The 16,327-nt window shown below is 62.2% G+C and overlaps 3 protein-coding genes across 3 annotated transcripts; all 3 read right to left on the bottom strand.

The window, feature by feature from the left end:
• Window positions 1-223: 223 nt before the first annotated feature.
• Window positions 224-3,367, bottom strand: LINJ_11_0870 (putative kinesin; the record flags this gene model as incomplete). The annotated part of the gene is made up of 1 exon (XM_001463850.1): window positions 224-3,367. One exon carries the CDS (start codon window positions 3,365-3,367, stop codon window positions 224-226), a length of 3,144 nt encoding a protein of 1,047 aa, XP_001463887.1.
• A 2,837-nt stretch (window positions 3,368-6,204) lies between these two features.
• On the bottom strand, window positions 6,205-11,532 carry LINJ_11_0860 (conserved hypothetical protein; the record flags this gene model as incomplete). Its single annotated transcript, XM_001463849.1, has 1 exon — window positions 6,205-11,532. The coding sequence occupies one exon, from the start codon at window positions 11,530-11,532 to the stop codon at window positions 6,205-6,207; it is 5,328 nt and encodes a 1,775-aa protein (XP_001463886.1).
• Window positions 11,533-13,094: 1,562 nt separating this feature from the next.
• On the bottom strand, window positions 13,095-14,513 carry LINJ_11_0850 (conserved hypothetical protein; the record flags this gene model as incomplete). The annotated part of the gene is made up of 1 exon (XM_001463848.1): window positions 13,095-14,513. One exon carries the CDS (start codon window positions 14,511-14,513, stop codon window positions 13,095-13,097), a length of 1,419 nt encoding a protein of 472 aa, XP_001463885.1.
• Window positions 14,514-16,327: the final 1,814 nt, after the last annotated feature.

Genomic DNA, 16,327 nt, shown 5'->3' with positions numbered 1-16,327 from the left:
AGCAAGGTGAAGGCGGAGAAAGAGGAGAGGGTGGATACTTCCGACGTTGTTAAAGAGCCACACGTGAATAGCGTTGTGTGCTCCGGAACAACGACAGGAGGAAGGCAGTTGAAAAGAGAGAGGAAAGGGAAAAAAGCGGACCAGTTGCACGACCAGCGCGTGCAGTGGACAGCCGTGCATCACCCCGATACTCACTCACGTCCTGTGCCACTATCGCGCGCTGCTAGCAGTGGCTCGAGGATACTTGTCCCCGACTGTTCGGAGACAGTCCATCGGAGAAGCATGTGCTGATACTCACCATGAGGTCATCCGTGAAGGAAGTGCGCGTGCGCGACTGAAGTGGCTGTTGGCCGTTCTCCTTGTTCACGCAATCGCTACCGTGTGTGTTCGGAGACAAAGTGGCGTTGTACTGCGGTAACGCAGGCGCCGCCGCCGCCGCGCACTCCAGCAGGCGCGCCACCGTCAGCTGTGGGGTTTTGTCATGGCTTTTTCGTGGACCATTGGCAGCCTTTTTCGTCTTGTGCGCGCCCGTCTCAGGTGTGGCAGTTCGACCCTCTGGCGAAACGTTGTAGCGTGACGGCGCAGACTCGCAGCTCACGTTGAGGCTGCTGCTATCGCTGCTGGAGGACGAGATGCGAGACGGGCTTCCCGCGGAGGTAAAGGTTGCCGCGGTGTCAGTAGCAGAATCCGATCGGCGCTGCAGCAGGACCCCTGAAGCCCCGGCCACGCGAGGGGTACTAACAGGAACGAATGCAGCCTGGGATCGGGCAAGTTTGCCTGCCTTCTTACTGGTGCGCTCAAACTTCGACGATGATGAAGGTGCGAAACCGAGCAGGTGCGGCGCCGCGCCACCGCTGGTGCGCTTCCTCTCCTGCTGAGCCTGCGCAAGTGATGGGCTGCAGTCTGCGTCGGGGCAAGATTGCATCGGGTTGATGGCGGCGAACTTGTTGCCTGTACTGCTGCTGCTCTGCCTCCTCTTGGCGGCACCGTTGGTGTTCGGCATGCTGCGACTGCTGCCGCTGTTCGCTGTCGCCTCCGAAGACGCCCGCGCAGCCGTCGGCGGTGACGAATTCACCTCTCTGCGACGGTTCGACCGTCCTCTAAGGCTAGAGTCTGCACTGTCCATAGCGAATGCAAGCGCCCGCAGCGCAGACGCATGGTTGCTGCGCACAAAGGCGAAGGAAGAAGCTGTGGTGGTGTGCCCGGCACCGGGACTGCCGACGGGCGTCTTCCTGTTGGCCCGATGCTGGGTAGCGTTCTGTGCGCCAGCGTGGCGTCGCGTCAATGATGCAGCGGCGGGGCCTGAGGCACTAGCTGCCTTAGGTTTGCGAGCTGGCCCAGCAGCTGGGCCTTGTGTGCGTGACGCTGAGCGAGTAAACGGGAGCGGGGCGGAGACAGACCGCTGGAGCGCTTGCGCGCGCAGTGCGCCACCACCAAAGCTCTTTTTGGCGGCTGCTCCGTTGATGGTCCGAGGCGCGTGTCCGCCGACCGGTCCACTCGACGACGTCTTGTCTGCTACCGGGCATAGGCGCCTCTTGCGGCCTCCAGGTGGCGCCGTCGCTGTGTTTCGCGTCAAGCCCGTGAGACTAAACGTGCGCCCGAACGCTTTGGGGGCGTTTTTGTTGCCGGTTGCGGGGGCCCGGCCAAGGGGCTCATCGCTCGTGCATGCCTGCTGGGTTGAAGGGCGCCGCTCCGGACTACTAGTGCGGTCAGCCGCCTGCACGAGATGGCCGTGACGCGTGCGAACCCCCTCTGTGTTTTCGCTCGTATCCCTCTCGCTACTGCTGGTGAGATGCATCGACTCGGCGGTGGCCATCAGGTCGCGGAAATGCTCCGCGAGGTGATTCGAGCCACGAGTGCCGGCAGGCCCGCCGCCGCGAAGAGGACTGCAGCTGTTGCTGCGACCGGCCCGGTTCGTCGGACTCGGCGCCAGCGGCGGGTGCGCAAAGGGCATTGGCTGCGCAGGAAAGGAGAAGGCAGAGACCGATTTCAGCGGCGGCGCCTGCAGCGGCGATTTCACGGTCGAGTGCAACGCGGACTCGAACACGGTCGTCATCTGCGCGGTGGACGCGGTGGGCAGCAGCGCGTACAAGAGAGCCACGTTCGCCGTCTCGACCGCGGCCACGATGGCGTTGCCACTGTTGCTGCCGTTCATGGAGGACGTTGGCGAGGTCAGCTGGGCGAGGTGCGGACGAAGGCGCTGAATAGCCTCGACACACTTGCTCAGCGCTTCGGCGTATTCAGCCTGACGGTTGAGCAGCGAGCGGCATTCCTGGTGGTAGTGCGCGGCCAGGCACTCGGCCTCCGTGCAACCTTGGCGCAGACGCGCGTTGTCTAGCAGCAGCTCAAGCGAGGTGCCCTGACGCTCGCGCAGCAGCTCCTGCCGCGTGGCGGCGAACTGCCGATCCGCGTCGTCGAGCCGCTCTGTCAGCGCGGTCAGCTGGTGTGCTTGCTGAGCCTGCTCCGCCTCCATGGCCGAAATCATCTTGCGCAGGCCGGCGACGCCAATGCCGGTGGTGCCGTTGCCGTCCACCTCCCCCCGTGCGCGGCTGCCGGAGGCGTCGCTGACAAGAAACGTGGCAAGCCGCCACTGCTGCTCTCGCAGCTGCGTCTCCCTATCACGCTGGCGCTCCTGCGCCTCGCGCACCTCGTGGTAGAGGCTTTCCTTTTGAGCAGAGAAGTTTTTCAGCCTTGCCTCCAGCTCAGAGAAAAGCGGAGTGGTCTCCGAGAAGACAGACGGGCGAGCGGTGCGGCTGCTGAGGGACGGGCGCGGCACGCTCCCGCCCTGCAGCACGTCGGCGCCACCGATCGATACGGGAGACTGGCATCCGTTCACGGACGGCGACGACGCTGCTGCACCGGCGGCTGCCGCAGATGGTGTGACAGTGCCTCGCGGCGCGCTCTTGGCAGGCCACGAGGGCAAGGCTGGCACTGATGGTGTGGGCGCAGGGCTACTGTGGCTGCGATTGCCAGTGCTGAGGGCAGCAAGAGGGCTGTTCGACGTCGATGGCGACGCCCCCTGTCGAATGTGCAGGGTCAGCGAAGGACTCTCGCTGCCAACGACGCTGCTCTCGGTCGCCGGCACCGCGTCAGCACGCTGAGACTGGTTCCCTTCGGCGCTGCTGCTATTGTTCGAGTCGTTGCCGCTGAGACCACTCGTGTACGCGGCGAGAGCAGACTGCGCGCGAGCAAGCTCCTCTCGCAGCTCCTCGATGAGCGCCTCCTGTGTTTTGGCTAGTTGACTCGAGTTGACGGCGAACTCGTTGCGGTGCGCCTCCACCTGGATCTCCTTCGCGTTCATCGCAAACTTCATCGTGTTCACCGTCTCCTCTGTGTGCTTCGTGCTCGGGCTCAGGCAGAAAAGCATCTGCGTGCGGCAGTTGCCGCCAATGCTGTCGCGCAGCAACCGTGTCAGCTTGGACCCACGGTAAGGAATAAAGATCTTGCCTCCGCCCTTGCCGCCTGTCTGCCGCCGTCGCACCTTCTGCTGCACCAGGCTCTGCACGACCGCACCGAGCGCTAGCAGCGACCGGTTAATGTTTCCGCCCTCGCGAAGACGCAGGCCCGTATTGCTGGTCGCGGCGGCGCGCTCAGAGCCCGCCAGATCCGCGAACTGAATCTTCGCGATAGTGACCGTCGACGTCAACGGCCTCTTTTTCCTCTTCGCCGCTTTCTTCGTTGGCGAGAACTCCGTGGCTGTCTCTGCCGCATCGGCGTCGTCATCCACCGCCGACGCAAAGCCCACGTCGCCAACGTTGGCGCAGGTATTACTGTGGCGCACCTCTACCTCGACAGTGATGATCGCGTGCGAGCGGCTCGACTGCGCATTAGCCCCGGTGGCGGCCACGAATCGTTGTGTGTGGCCGTGCTCGATGCTCCGGGCGAAGTCCTCGAACGTCTCGGGGAAGATATGTGTAAGCCCGCGAATGTGCAGCCCGCCGTTGTTGATACCGCCGCCTTCACCGGCATCAAAGCCTGCAGACGCAGAAGCCGTCGTGTCGGGTGCCTCGCGCACCTGAAGAGGGACTCGCTTCGCTTCTCGGCCCGAGGCACCAGCACCGCTGCTCGCCAAGGATTTCGCGCCACCGCTGCCTTCTCCCACCGGCCTGGCGAGCAGGTCAAACACATCCTCATTGTAGACCTCGAGAAAGCTGCACTTGATGCGCACGCGCTTGCCCTCCTCTTCCTCCAGTCGCTCCTTTTCAGCAAAGATGTCCTGGACGGCCTGGTACACAATACCCGCAGCGCTCATTGTGCTGCCAAACATGGTGTGCGTCTTGCCAGAGCCGGTGGCGCCGTAGGCGAGGATGGAGCCGTTGATGCCGTGGAAGATACCCTCTACGATGCGCTTGCACGACTGCTCGTACACCTCAATCTGCGAGGCGTGCGTGTTGAAAACCTGATCGACAGAGAACTGATATGGGCGAGTTGCGGCGCGCGTCGGCTGCGAGGCTGGTCCTGCCGGGCTCGCGTGCATGGATGCCCGTGCGTGGGCGCTGCCGTCAATGATGACGCAGTCTGGCAAGCATTTAATGCAGTTGTGCACCCTCGCATCTGCCCGCTCCTTTGTGGAGAGAGGGCGGACGCGCACAACGACACTAACTCCCTCATTGATAACAGCCTCATCACTGGCCGTTAGAGCCGGCTGCAGTGACGAGTTCAACGGCGACCCACTCATGGTGCCTGTTCACGGTGGCGCGCACACGGCGAGAAAGAGAGAGAGATGGGAGGAAAACAATAATACAGAGGATATAAACGATCAAGGATGAATGACGATGAGGTGTGGTGGCGAAGCGAACATCCGCGGATGCGCGAGAGAAAACAAACCTGGTGATGGACACAAGAAAACAGAAACACACAAGAGACAGATCGCCAGCGCCTTCCTCGCGTGCACACAGGCACACAAGCAAAACGTAAAGCGAGCAAGCAGAGCGAGAAGCGTGTTTCTCAGCAGCAAAACAGACGGAAATTACAGCGATCACAGCCAAAGGAGGGAGAAAGGAGGAAGGAGGAGGAGAAAGGGCCTCAAGGATGGGCAAGGCGCCACACGGTGCCTGCAGTCCCGAAATGGGATACCTCTCTCTCTCCCTCTGTGTGTGTGTGTGTGTGTGTGTGTTTATGTGTGTATGTGCAGGTGTGCGTGTAACGGTGCCCCCTTTCTTGTTCCAAGGTACGACTACTTCAGTGTGCGTGTGGTGTGCAGGTGGCAGAGAGAAAATGCAGGAAAGAAGACGAAGAGGCACACTTTGCAGCAGCGCCACAGGTGGTCCGTGTGCTGTGGATGCCGGCGATAGCATGGCATCTGCGGGACTGTCCAGCCATCCCCGCTTGTCCCCCTCCCCTCCCCTCCCCTCCCCTCCCCCCCCAGCACAGACATGCTCCTCCTCAGCGCCAGCGCGTTCCTCATCAGACGACGGCAAGGGCGCCACTGTAGAGAGAAGCGAAAAACCACGCACCGGATATGTCTGAGCGCACAGCGCTGACAGCCGAACTCGATGCATGTCGTGTGTTGGTGTTGTTGCGTTGACTATGCATACGTTGTAGAGTGCCATGCCAGCACACAAAAAGTGAGAACAAGCGAGGTGGAGGGCCGCACAGAAGGAGCAAGGCAGACGGGGACGGTAATGCGTCGCGAGAGAGATTGCCTCGAATAGCACCCCCGCCCCCCGCCCCTCTTCTCTCCTCGGACGACATCCGCCAGCGCATCGCTGTGCACCCCTCTTTCCCCCAGCCTTCCCCTCTTCTTTCTTTACTGGGAGGCGGCGGCAAGACCTTGCGTGCAACTCTTTTTTTCGGCCAACGCTGGATGCGCGAGAGACTGAGGCGCGATGAACGAAGGACGCCGTCACATGCACAACAGCATGCACCCGCGCGCAGGCATAAAAAAAAAAAGACGGCGCAGTGATGGAGAGGGAGAACGCCACGTGGCACGTGCTGAGGAGCACAGGCCATCCAACAGACCCTCCCCCCACAGGCCGGCCACGCACATCATCAAAAAGCAACCAAAGGCAACGGCAAAGAAGACGAGATGGGCGAGGTGCGTGGGGCGCGGCGCTCTCAAGCACTGGTGAAAGACGCACGCGTCAAGCACACACATGCCCTCCATCTCTCTATGTATCTGTCCGTCTGTATGTCTGTCTGTCTATACGAAGAGCGTGTCTCCACACTCGAGGAGGCGTGCACGAAAACGGAGCGCGCAGGTGCCTACGCCGGGGCACGATCATACCGCACCCGCAGCTGATCTTTCGCGTACTGCAGTAGGTTCTCCATGTCGCACTCCAGCAACGAGGCACCCTTCGTCACCATCAGATCAGCGCCAGTGCCTTCATTGGTGATGCGTGGTTGCGGTTGCTGCGGGAGCCGACTGCAGTCCAGCGCACGGAGAGCTTCCTCTATGCGGCTGCGGACGACCTTCCAGCGCAGCTGCGCGATGGCCGTCTTGGTGAGTCCACAGAAGAGGTCATCGAGCGCTTCCTCAACGGTGAGACGCTGCAGTGCCGCCCGCTTCGCATTCCACTCCTGCGATGCAATCGCGGAGTCACTCAGCGGGTCCGAGTTGTTAGCGCTCTCCCCCACGGCTGGTTCAGTGCACTCGCGCTGCGGCATGCTGCCCTCATCCCCCTCAGCCACTTCATCCTCGCATTGCGGCCTCACCGGCGGCGAGAGAGAGACAGCAGCGCTCACCTCAGTTGACGGGGAGCGTGCGCGTTTCCTCAACGGAGACGGCGGCACAGCAGCAGCAGCAGCAGTCGTCACTCCGTATGGTGCTGCGGAGCTGGAGACGTGATTGATGTCTGTGGCGCCATCCGCTCCGCGAGAGAGGGCGGTCGACGAGGCGCGCGGAGTGGCCTGAAGGCTGCTGCCGCGGCTGCCGCTGCCCGCCCCTGCGGCGCCCCCGCTGACGGTGGGCATCCGAAACGGGGCATTGGCGGTTACACGCACGCCTTGGTCGAGGAAAACGGTCTCCAGCAGCTTTTGCGGGTTGGAGCGCGACGTGCGCACAAAGAAGGAGGGCAAGAGCACGGCACCCGGGTAGCGGCGAAGGTCCTCGGCCCGGCTCTGCCGCTGACCGAGGCACTCCAGCAGCACTCGACTCGCAAGGTCACACATCACGCGGCACGCATCGCTCCCCGGGGCCAGGGCGTCGTCTGACTGTTTGATCTTGCTGAGCAGCTCCACCACAAATCCAGCGCACTGCGTGCCGTGGCGGAGAAGCTCGCCGATAAGGAGGTGCCACACGCGCTGGAACCCAACGAACTGATTCTCCGCCTCCTCGCTCGCGTAGTACGGGTGGTGAGCGAGGAAGAGAACCAGAAATGGGATAGTGTACTCCCAGTAGCAGTAAAGCGCCGATGGCGATGAGAGCGAGGCACCTTGACTCACCTGTTTTGCCCGCAAGTGATCCCCGACAGTCTCCACCAGCCCACGGAGTCGGTGATAGGAGCTCTTCGAGTCCTCGCTGATCGCAGTCAGCAGCAACAAGGCAGCCACCCGCATGTCGCAGGTGCGGTGCAGAAGATGACCTGCGAGCTTCGCCTGCACAGCGTGACGCACATGCGCGCTTTCTTCCACAGAGAGAACCACAGAGACAGCCAGCTCCCTGCCGATGTCCGGTGTCGGCGTCAGCAACAGCTTCACAAGCTGCTTCTGAAGCGCGATTCGACAATGACAGCTGCCGATGCTGGCTGGCCCACGCCGCCCCGACGCCACCGCCACGGAGGCTTTGTAGCCTTTCAGGAGCGCATCTACTGCGCATATCACGGAGTTGGCGCGGCTGGCGACACCGGTGCTACTGCCACCAGCGTCCGAGGACTTGGGGCAGCTCAGCACCAGGGCCACCATGGCCTTGGCCGACCCATCCACGATGGCTGCAGTGACTGGCATATTGGTGCTCACAGGCGAGGAGGAGCGGGCACCGCAGGCCGGCATTGTTGCTGCCGCGGTGGTGTTCGCCGCCGCGGCAGACGCGGTCGCGAGAGCCTTGAGCCTCGACTGGCCCGCCTTACCGCACACGTCCTCCACAGCGGCGACAAGCAGCGAGGAAAGGGACAGCAGAAGCGCCGGTAGTGGTCCTGCATCCGTTTCGGTGGTGGCCGCCGCTGTAGAGGACGCTGTAGAGAGCAGCAGCAGCGCTGCACCCGCTGCACGCGAAGTGCGGTCGTCGCTGCCGCTGCCACCGCCGCAGCGCGCAAGGGCCTGGACGCTCGCGAGCCAAGCAACCGTCTTGACGTCGTTTATGAGCGCTCGCCCGCTAGCGAGGCGCTTCGCCAACTCCGACGCGAGGGAGTGTAGCGCAGCCGCTGCACTGGTGTTATAGCCAGGGACTCTCAGCAGCGCCACTAGTGTGCGCGTCGCTTGCTTTGCCAGCTGCTTCACCGCTGAGAAGGCCGTCCCATCACGGCAGCTGTCGTTGTCCCGTGCAAACGCTGTAGAAGCGAGAGAGGATGGGATGGTCTGCTGCATGGGTAGTGACGCGAGCGCCATCGCGCGAAGGGTGGCGATCAGTGAGTCGTGCAGAGCAGAAGTCGCAGCGGTGGTCGCAGTGGTGTTTCTGTCCGCCATAGTGGCGGTGGCGGTGGCCCATCGCTGCAGCGCTTGCAACAGCAGCCCGCACCAGTTCGGCGGAGGTCCCACGGATTGCTTCGCGGCGGCTTGTAGTGCCTCTACTAGCCCTTCAGTGCTCAACGCAGCGAACGACGGCGATGCGGCGGTGAGAAGCAGCAGCGCTCGCAGCGCGCCGGCGGCGCCGGCCCCATCCACTACAACTTCGTTGCGGGCACTGGTGTAGATGCTGCGGTGCAGCCGCTGCATCAGCCCTGCAAGGTGAGCGGGTTTCACGGCAAAGACCATCTGTGGCATCAGCGTCTGCTTGACAAAAGCGAACTCGTCGGCGCTGATACGACCGTGCAGCGAGCGCAGAAGCCCTTTACGCACCTCCACCCAGTCCGTGTGGGCCGCGTCGCATGCGCGCAGCAGCGCACGCCGCACCGTCTCGTCCTTGGCGCGAAAGAGAGCATCCCACTCTCCCTTGCGCGCCCCTGTCGTCTCCTGGAGGAAAGTGAGGAGGCGATGGATCGAGTGGATGCGCTGCTGACCCTCGGCGGACTTGACGTCACCGTTGCTCTCCTTCACCGCTGCGTGAAACTCGAACAGCCGCCGGATGGCAAGGCGCAATTGCGGCTTCTTCTCCGAAAGGCGCAGGAGCTGCGCAAAGTGGGCAGAATCGACGTGCTGGCAGAGCTGCACGAGGGCATCCACGTAGGCCGACACCGCCGCCGCCGCCGATGCAGTGCTGGGGATGCTCGTTGTGGTGAGCACACCACCGCCAGTGACAGCTTTTGTCGAGCTGGCCGACGCACCAAAGCCGAGCAACGCATCGCCCTCGTCGAACTCGTCCCCGCCTGGCGGGTGCTGCTGAGACAGCTGCTTCTCCTCAAGGGCGTTTCTTTCAAAATCGAGCAGGGCAGGCGTTTTGGTGAGCGGAAGAGCGGCTGGAGACGTCGGCGACAACCACTGAGTCAGGGTGGCCTGAGTGGCCGCAGCGGCGCACGTGGCCGAGGTGGGCGACAGGCAGGAAAACGGGGCCGGCAAGAGACCCTCGACCACCGTCTCTGCTGTCAACGTTGCTGGCGCTGTTGACGACAATGACGATCCGGCGTCGATGCGCACTGCATCCAGGACCGCGTTCGGTATCCATACGAGGCGGTATTCGCTGTACAGCCGCGTCAGCCCGTCCACCGCGGCGCAGCGGACGCGGCGGTTCTTATCAAGCGCGCGCAGGCCCAGCGTCTGCGCGAGGAAGTTGGAGGGGCTGCGCGTGAGAGAGGGTGTTGCCTGCTGTCCTCCGCGAAGATCCCTGTTGTCGATGCTTTCTGAATGGGGTGTTGGTTGTAGCAGCAGCGGAGCCGCCAGCGCCGCCTCGGTCACTGAGGCAACCGCCTGCCTGCGCACAAGGACATGCGGATCGGCGAGCAGCCGCTCCCAGCAGGGCTGGAACGCCTTCCAGAGGTCCTGCTGCAGCGACTGCATACGAGACAGATTGGTGGATAAGCCAATCGCGTGACGGTCATCACGGTCGGCCCCAGGCCTCGCGTGGTTGCCGAAGCGCTGGAGCAGCATTGTGGACAGGCGGACAGCTTCCATGCGAATGTTGGGCTTGACATCGAGAAAACGATTCAGTAAAGGGCCCATGAAAGCGGCTCTGTAGGACCGGACCGCCGCCTCATTCGCAGCGAAGGCAGCGCTGAGGCCGCGCAGCAGCAGTAGGCGCACCTCAGGGCAGGTGTGCTCGAGATGCGGCGCGAGAGCGGGAAGCAGCTGCTCTGCTAAGTCGACGTGCAGCTCTATCAGCGCTACGAGCACCTCGAGCACGTGTGCCATGACCTGCAGGCCTCGACGCTTGTGAATCAGCTGCGCCTCCTGCGGCGCCTTTGCTGTCCTCATCCGTGGCTGCTGCCGCCGCTGCTGGTGCGGCTCGTCCTCGTCCGTGTCGCTTCCGTGGCGCCTTTCCTCGCCCTCCAGGTCTTCGTCCTCAGACTGACGCGCTTTGGATGCAAGCACCTCAGCAAGGCCCTCTTCAAACTCCCCCATGGCCCACGTCGCGATGGCCGGTTGCAGCATATCCATCTGCTCCAGCAGCAGGCGGGTCGTGATGAGAGCGCCACTGCTGCCGCAGTGCGCTGGCAGGTGCCGATTCTGTCGCGCGCTTGGGGCGCAAGCGGAGAAGGAAGACGACGATGACGCGGACAGAGACATCAGCCTTAGCGTGGGTGATGCTACGACCAGCTCATCCAGGAGTGGCACCAGATGCGCCGGTGTCACGACGCTCGTGCAGCAAATGATATCGCGAAGAACCTGCGCCATCTCACCGCAGGTGGCAGTGCTTGTCGGAGTGCCGACGCTGCCGCGGTTCCCCAGCTCGCCGGCAGGCGCAGAGGAGGCGCAACGGACAGCCTCGAATACCCACCGCAGCGCCTGCTGCGTCTCCTCCGACGCCAGGCTGCAGTGAGGCAGGAGGTGGCGAAAGATGTGCGCCGCGGCAGCACGCTCAATCAGATACGCCACGCGTTGCAGCGACGGGCGCTGATGCGCCGCTGATGACGGTGACGCGTTCATAGGAGAAGACGGAAGCCTGGCAAAGCAGGTGCAGATGCAATGCAGCACGTCAGCGCAGCGCTCCCGCGGAAAAGGCAGCGATTCCGCTCCCGCCGTCTCGAGACCGTCGACGGGCTGCGTGTAGTTGGTGCTGCCGCTGCTCCCGGAGCTGGCGTACGTAAGTGTGCTGTCGCCGCTGTGTCGCCGCTGTCGGTGCTGGTGCTGGCGCTGCTGCAGCTGCAGCTGCTCGTGATGTATGCGTACAGCATCGCACAAGAGACAGCCCACGAGTTGCGAAACGTCAGGGATCGGGCTTGAGAGCAACCGAGGCGTGAGCAGTTCCTCGACATAGGTGGCCGAGAAAGGGGTGCTGCCCGGGCATGGGGCCGTTGACGGCGCCGCCAACGAAAACCCGCGCACCGAGTCATACGCATTCATGAGATAGGAGAGCAGACGGCTATCTGGGGTGGCTCGTAGCTCGTCAACAGAGAGGCTGGCGTGTGTGGGTGATGGCGGGAGTGACGACACGGCCGCTGCTCTCCTTCCCTTCGGCGCTGCCGCTGCTGCAGCAGCTGTGCCCTTCGAGGCAAGCGAGCGGGACGCTGCGGGCATGGTGGTTCTCGCGGTCAAAAGGGTGAACCTTCCTGCAGTGCACGTGTTTCGGTAGGAGGTGGTGGCTGCGTGTGAGCGCGTAGAATGGAGGGGGAGGGCCTCGCAGCGACGCAACGCAGTGCCGGGCGGTAAGTCTATGTTAAGACAAGACTACGTGAGAGAAGGGAGAAGCGCGTAGTGAAGGAGACAACACAGCACACAGTGGGGTGGGTAGTTGAGCGGATGTGTGTGTAGGGGGGTTGTACTTTTAGTTTGTCGGCGCTTTCTGTTTTGAAAGGTCTATATATGCTCTGTGAAGGGGTTTGAGCACCAGCAGGGCTCTCTGTATGGGCAAATTTGACTTGTATCTTCTCGGTCTATGTGTGCGAACGCTGACGAGCTAAGTTCAGCAAGGGGGTGTCTCTGCCCTTCCCTTAGCGCAGGCGCCGCGCGCGTGTAGTGCAGCTGTGCTGGCGTAGTCAGAAGTCAAGTGCCGAATCTAAAGGCTCAATAAAACCAATAGACGCAAGAGTGTCGGAGGAGGCAGAGAGATGATTAATGGAGATGTGTATGTATGTGTCTGTGTGCACCGTGCTGTGCTGTGCGCATTACCGATCCCTGTGAGCCTCCGTGAGTCTCCTACAGTTCTGCGGCCCACGTCCCTTGCCGCATACCCGAGGCGAGGGTGGGATGAGAACGATCCTCGAAAAAGATAAAAATCCGCGCGAGGGAGAAGCAAGACACAGACAGACAGACACAGAGACACTTCTCGCCGAGACAAGTTGCAAATACGGGCGCAAAAACTCGTGCATTCACGACGGCAATACACAGGACCGCCTCACCCCCACACCCACAGCATGAACCGTCGCATCAAGGCAACGCCCATACAGCCAAGTCATCCGCGGCAAAAAAAAAAAGATGCGTGGCCTCATCCACATGCAAACGCCGCGAAAAGAAAAGGCAGTAGAGGAGGAGAAAGACGCGAGCGGCTGGTCGGGGTAGGGGGAGAAACTTCAAAGAATAAAAACGTATCCTAGGAGGAGCGCGCACGGTGCACAGGCACATGCAGATGAGCAAGACAGACACAACACGCGCATGCGAAGCATAGCTAAATATCCTCGCTTCTCTCTTGTTACACTTTCTCGGCCTCCCAACCACTGTTGCGAGGCGTCCTTTTCGCGTTGAGAGCACAGCACGGCGCGATCCATCGAGAGCGGAGCTGTTGGGGTATGGGGAGGTCATGCACAGTGAAGAAGGCAGAGAGGGTGGAAAAGGAAATTCCGCAAGGGTGCGCGCCCTTGGTGCCACTTCGACCACTGTTGCGGGAGCACCATACAGAGCGATACCTTGTTCGTGGCAACTCTGCTTTTCTTCTTGTTCGTTTTCCTACTTCCGTGGCTTGGCTGTGACTACGTCGTCTCACAAAATTTCGTGGCTGCGCGCAGCACGAGGTGCTCCGCCTCGGACGCATCACCGCGCCACTCCGCCGCCGGGGTGCCGAGGAAGCCGAGATGGCCGCCAACGGGGTAGCACACGTACACGGTGTACGGGTTTTCGCTGACGAGCGCGCGCCACGACGCATCTGGCACGAAGCCACCAGCCACGACGTCATTGCGATCTCCAATGCAGAGTATCGGCGTGCGGCAGCGCGGCAGCCAGAGGAGCGGCTGCGCCGCAGCGTAGTACTCCTGCGGGCTGTTGAAGCCGTTGTGGCTGGCATTGATGTATTTGTCGAAGGCGCGGATGGAGGTGAGGCGGTCGATTACCGGGCTGGGGCCCTCGAAAAGCATCTTCGAGTCCACGTTCGGCAGCTTCGCCAGCATTTCGCGGTTGTGCTTCGCGTACTTTCGCAGGCCCACGGCAAACGACTTCTCGTAGAGGCACCGGTACAGCAGCGTCGCCGACATGCGGTCCGCTTCGATCAGGTCGTACGGGCACGTCACTGTGACGAGGGCAGACACAGGGGTGTCCGGCGCCGCGCTGTTCGGCGGCAGGTTCGACCGCAGTTCGTTTTCTGCTGCTGCCATGCCCTGCTCGCCGAGATACTTGATGAGCGTCACGCCACCGAGAGAGAAGCCGACCGCGATGAGGGGGACCGGCCGCGGGGTGCCGAGGCGCTCCTGGACTTGCTTCTGCTGCAGGTAGTGATGCAGGCAATACCGAATGTCCTCGGTGAAAGTGGCGCTGAAGAGGCGCGGCACCTCCAGCGGCGTTGTTCCCATGCCTCGGCTATTGAGCACGCACACAGCGAAGCCGGCCTCCACGGACTTGACGGCAAAGTGGCGTACGTAGTTCGTCGTCGAAGCATTCAGCAGCCCCGGCACAATGAATATGAGACCCTTGGCCTGTGGCGCGCGGCCCTTAGCAGAACCGGTAGAACCGGCGAACGGAGACGTCGCCGCCGTTGCCGGGGTGGACGACGTCGGGTCGGAGGACGGCGGCGGGTAGAGGTAGTCCATGTTGACGTGCTGCCCCTCGTAGCTCTCGACCAGCTCCCGCTCATATGGTACACGCGGGCCGCTGCGCATGGCCGCTAGGATGGTATGAATGTGTCCATTGTAGAGCGGAGCGTGGTAACGAAGCGGCGGCTGACCCGTCAGCGGCAGCCCAAAACGCCTCCGCAGCCGGTAAGGGTCCTTCTCGTTGGCGATAAGGGTGACCTCCCGCTCGTCCGGGGGTTCGGCTACGAGCTTCCCACGCGTGAGCCGGCTCACTAGCCACCGCGGCCAGCGCGACAGCGCGCCGAACACAAGGCGTGGAAGCCAGTAAAAAAACACGTGCACAGCCACGTGCTTCACGGCGAAGGAGACGCGGTCTGTGAAACGCATATGGTGAATCGAGGAAAAACAGAGTGGCGTCGAAACAATAGAAGAAAAAAGAGGACGCTTCAGCGTCCTGCGCCGCGCGCGCGACTGCCCCCCCCTAGTAGGCTCGGATGCCTCTCTCCGCTGCGTTCGCTATGTCGCTGCGCGTATACGCGGGCCACCTCCCTCTCTGAAGACGGCGCGCTGACGCCCACACAAGCGTCACAACGAAGAAGTGTGTGAATTAATACAAATGAGGGGATGTGCGCGCGTGTGTGTGCGTGTGTGTGCAGGCGTGAGGGAGGGGTGTTCAACAATGAACCCCCATGTGGGCTTGCTTTTCTCTCTCAGTTTCCTAGAACTCTGCTTGTGCACAGCTGACTACCTCCTGCTCGCGAGTGGAAGCATAGCGGTAGCAGAAAGGGTGAGGTAGAGACCAAGAGAGAGAACGAGGGGAGGGGGAAAGAGTGGCGGTAACCGGGCAGACGCATCGCCGATGTCTACCTGATGGGGTAGGGAAGAGGCGTGTTGGAACAGCGACTCGACAAGCGCGTTTTTTTTCTTCCGTACGAAGATGCCGTTGCCGATGTTCCGCCACGGAGGACATCCGCAGCGCCCCGTCTTGGCAAGACCTCGAGCCCCTCTCACTCACTCATTCACACTATCTCCCGCGTTACGTCTCTGGCACCTCTGGAGGGAGGAACGCGGACCGCCCTTCCTCTTTCGTCGCAGTGCAGGGTTTTCTCGGCCGCGCACATGCGTGTGCCGTGAGGCGGTTCCACTCGTTGGTCGCATGTTGAGAACAACGAGAGGGGTGCTCAGGGGGGTGGAGGGAAGGCAGATATGATGTGCGGGTGATGCGATTCTTGGGGCTACGATGAACAGCAGCAGCAGCAGCAGCACGCGCATATGGATGCGCACGGCAAGGAGATAGGGAGATACGGCGGGGGTCAATGAGACGCGCACACGCAATGGAAGAGCCCCATGGCAGGTCTTCACAGGGCCTCTGCATGAGAGGGCCATCTGACGTACTTTCAGGAGAGCCACCACCGTAGCTGGCAAGCAGGGTATGCGCACCATGTCTGCTGGTGATGATGTCGGCACCCACGCCTTCACGGCCGCAGCAACGCTTTGCGTCCGAGCGTCTCCGTCTCTCTGCCATTCAACACGAACGCAAACGCCCCCTCCTCCCCCCCTCCTGGCCCGCCACACGCCCCCCCCATCGCGTCGCGCGAAGCAGCCCTCGGCACGCGCGTCACAGCAAGGCGCCGACTTAGTCATCCGAGTACAGCCCCCGCCTCGAGCACGGCCCACCACTCGCCCCGCAGCAGCTCCCCCATCATTCCCGGTGGGACACGCTCGAGTCGCACGGGCACACTGCTCATCATATAGACAGTAAAACCATGTGCACGGTCGCAGGTCTCTCCGACGCAGCGCCATCCAGAGCCTGAACCTGTCACCACGAGAGGTCGGTCGGTGTTGGCAGGGATAGGAGTGTGGTTGTACCTGGCCTCCTCACAAACACATTGAGGGTGCAATGGACTGTGAGATGCCGCGCGTTGAGGGGTGTTGTGCCCCCTCCCTACTGTCATCAGGGACAACAACACTCCTGAACAACAAAAAAAAAGGTCAGCGCATCGCCCCTTCGCATCCGGATGCAAGTACCGTCGGAGACGGCGGTAGTGGAGAACGCCGCTGGCACAAAAGCCAGCGAGAGGCGCATATCGGAAAAAAAAACTTTCAAGGAAGCCGTGCCACAGGAACGGGCGTAAAACGCAGGATGCAGCGGAGAGGCGGACGAAGGATGCGCATGCAAGTGACGCCGGTGAGCCGCGTAC

The sequence above is a fragment of the Leishmania infantum genome, chromosome 11 (assembly GCF_000002875.2).
Source record: "Leishmania infantum JPCM5 genome chromosome 11".
In the NCBI taxonomy this organism is placed as follows: domain Eukaryota; phylum Euglenozoa; class Kinetoplastea; order Trypanosomatida; family Trypanosomatidae; genus Leishmania; species Leishmania infantum.
Note: the sequence above shows the minus strand (reverse complement) of the source record. Positions and strands in the feature narration are given on the sequence as shown.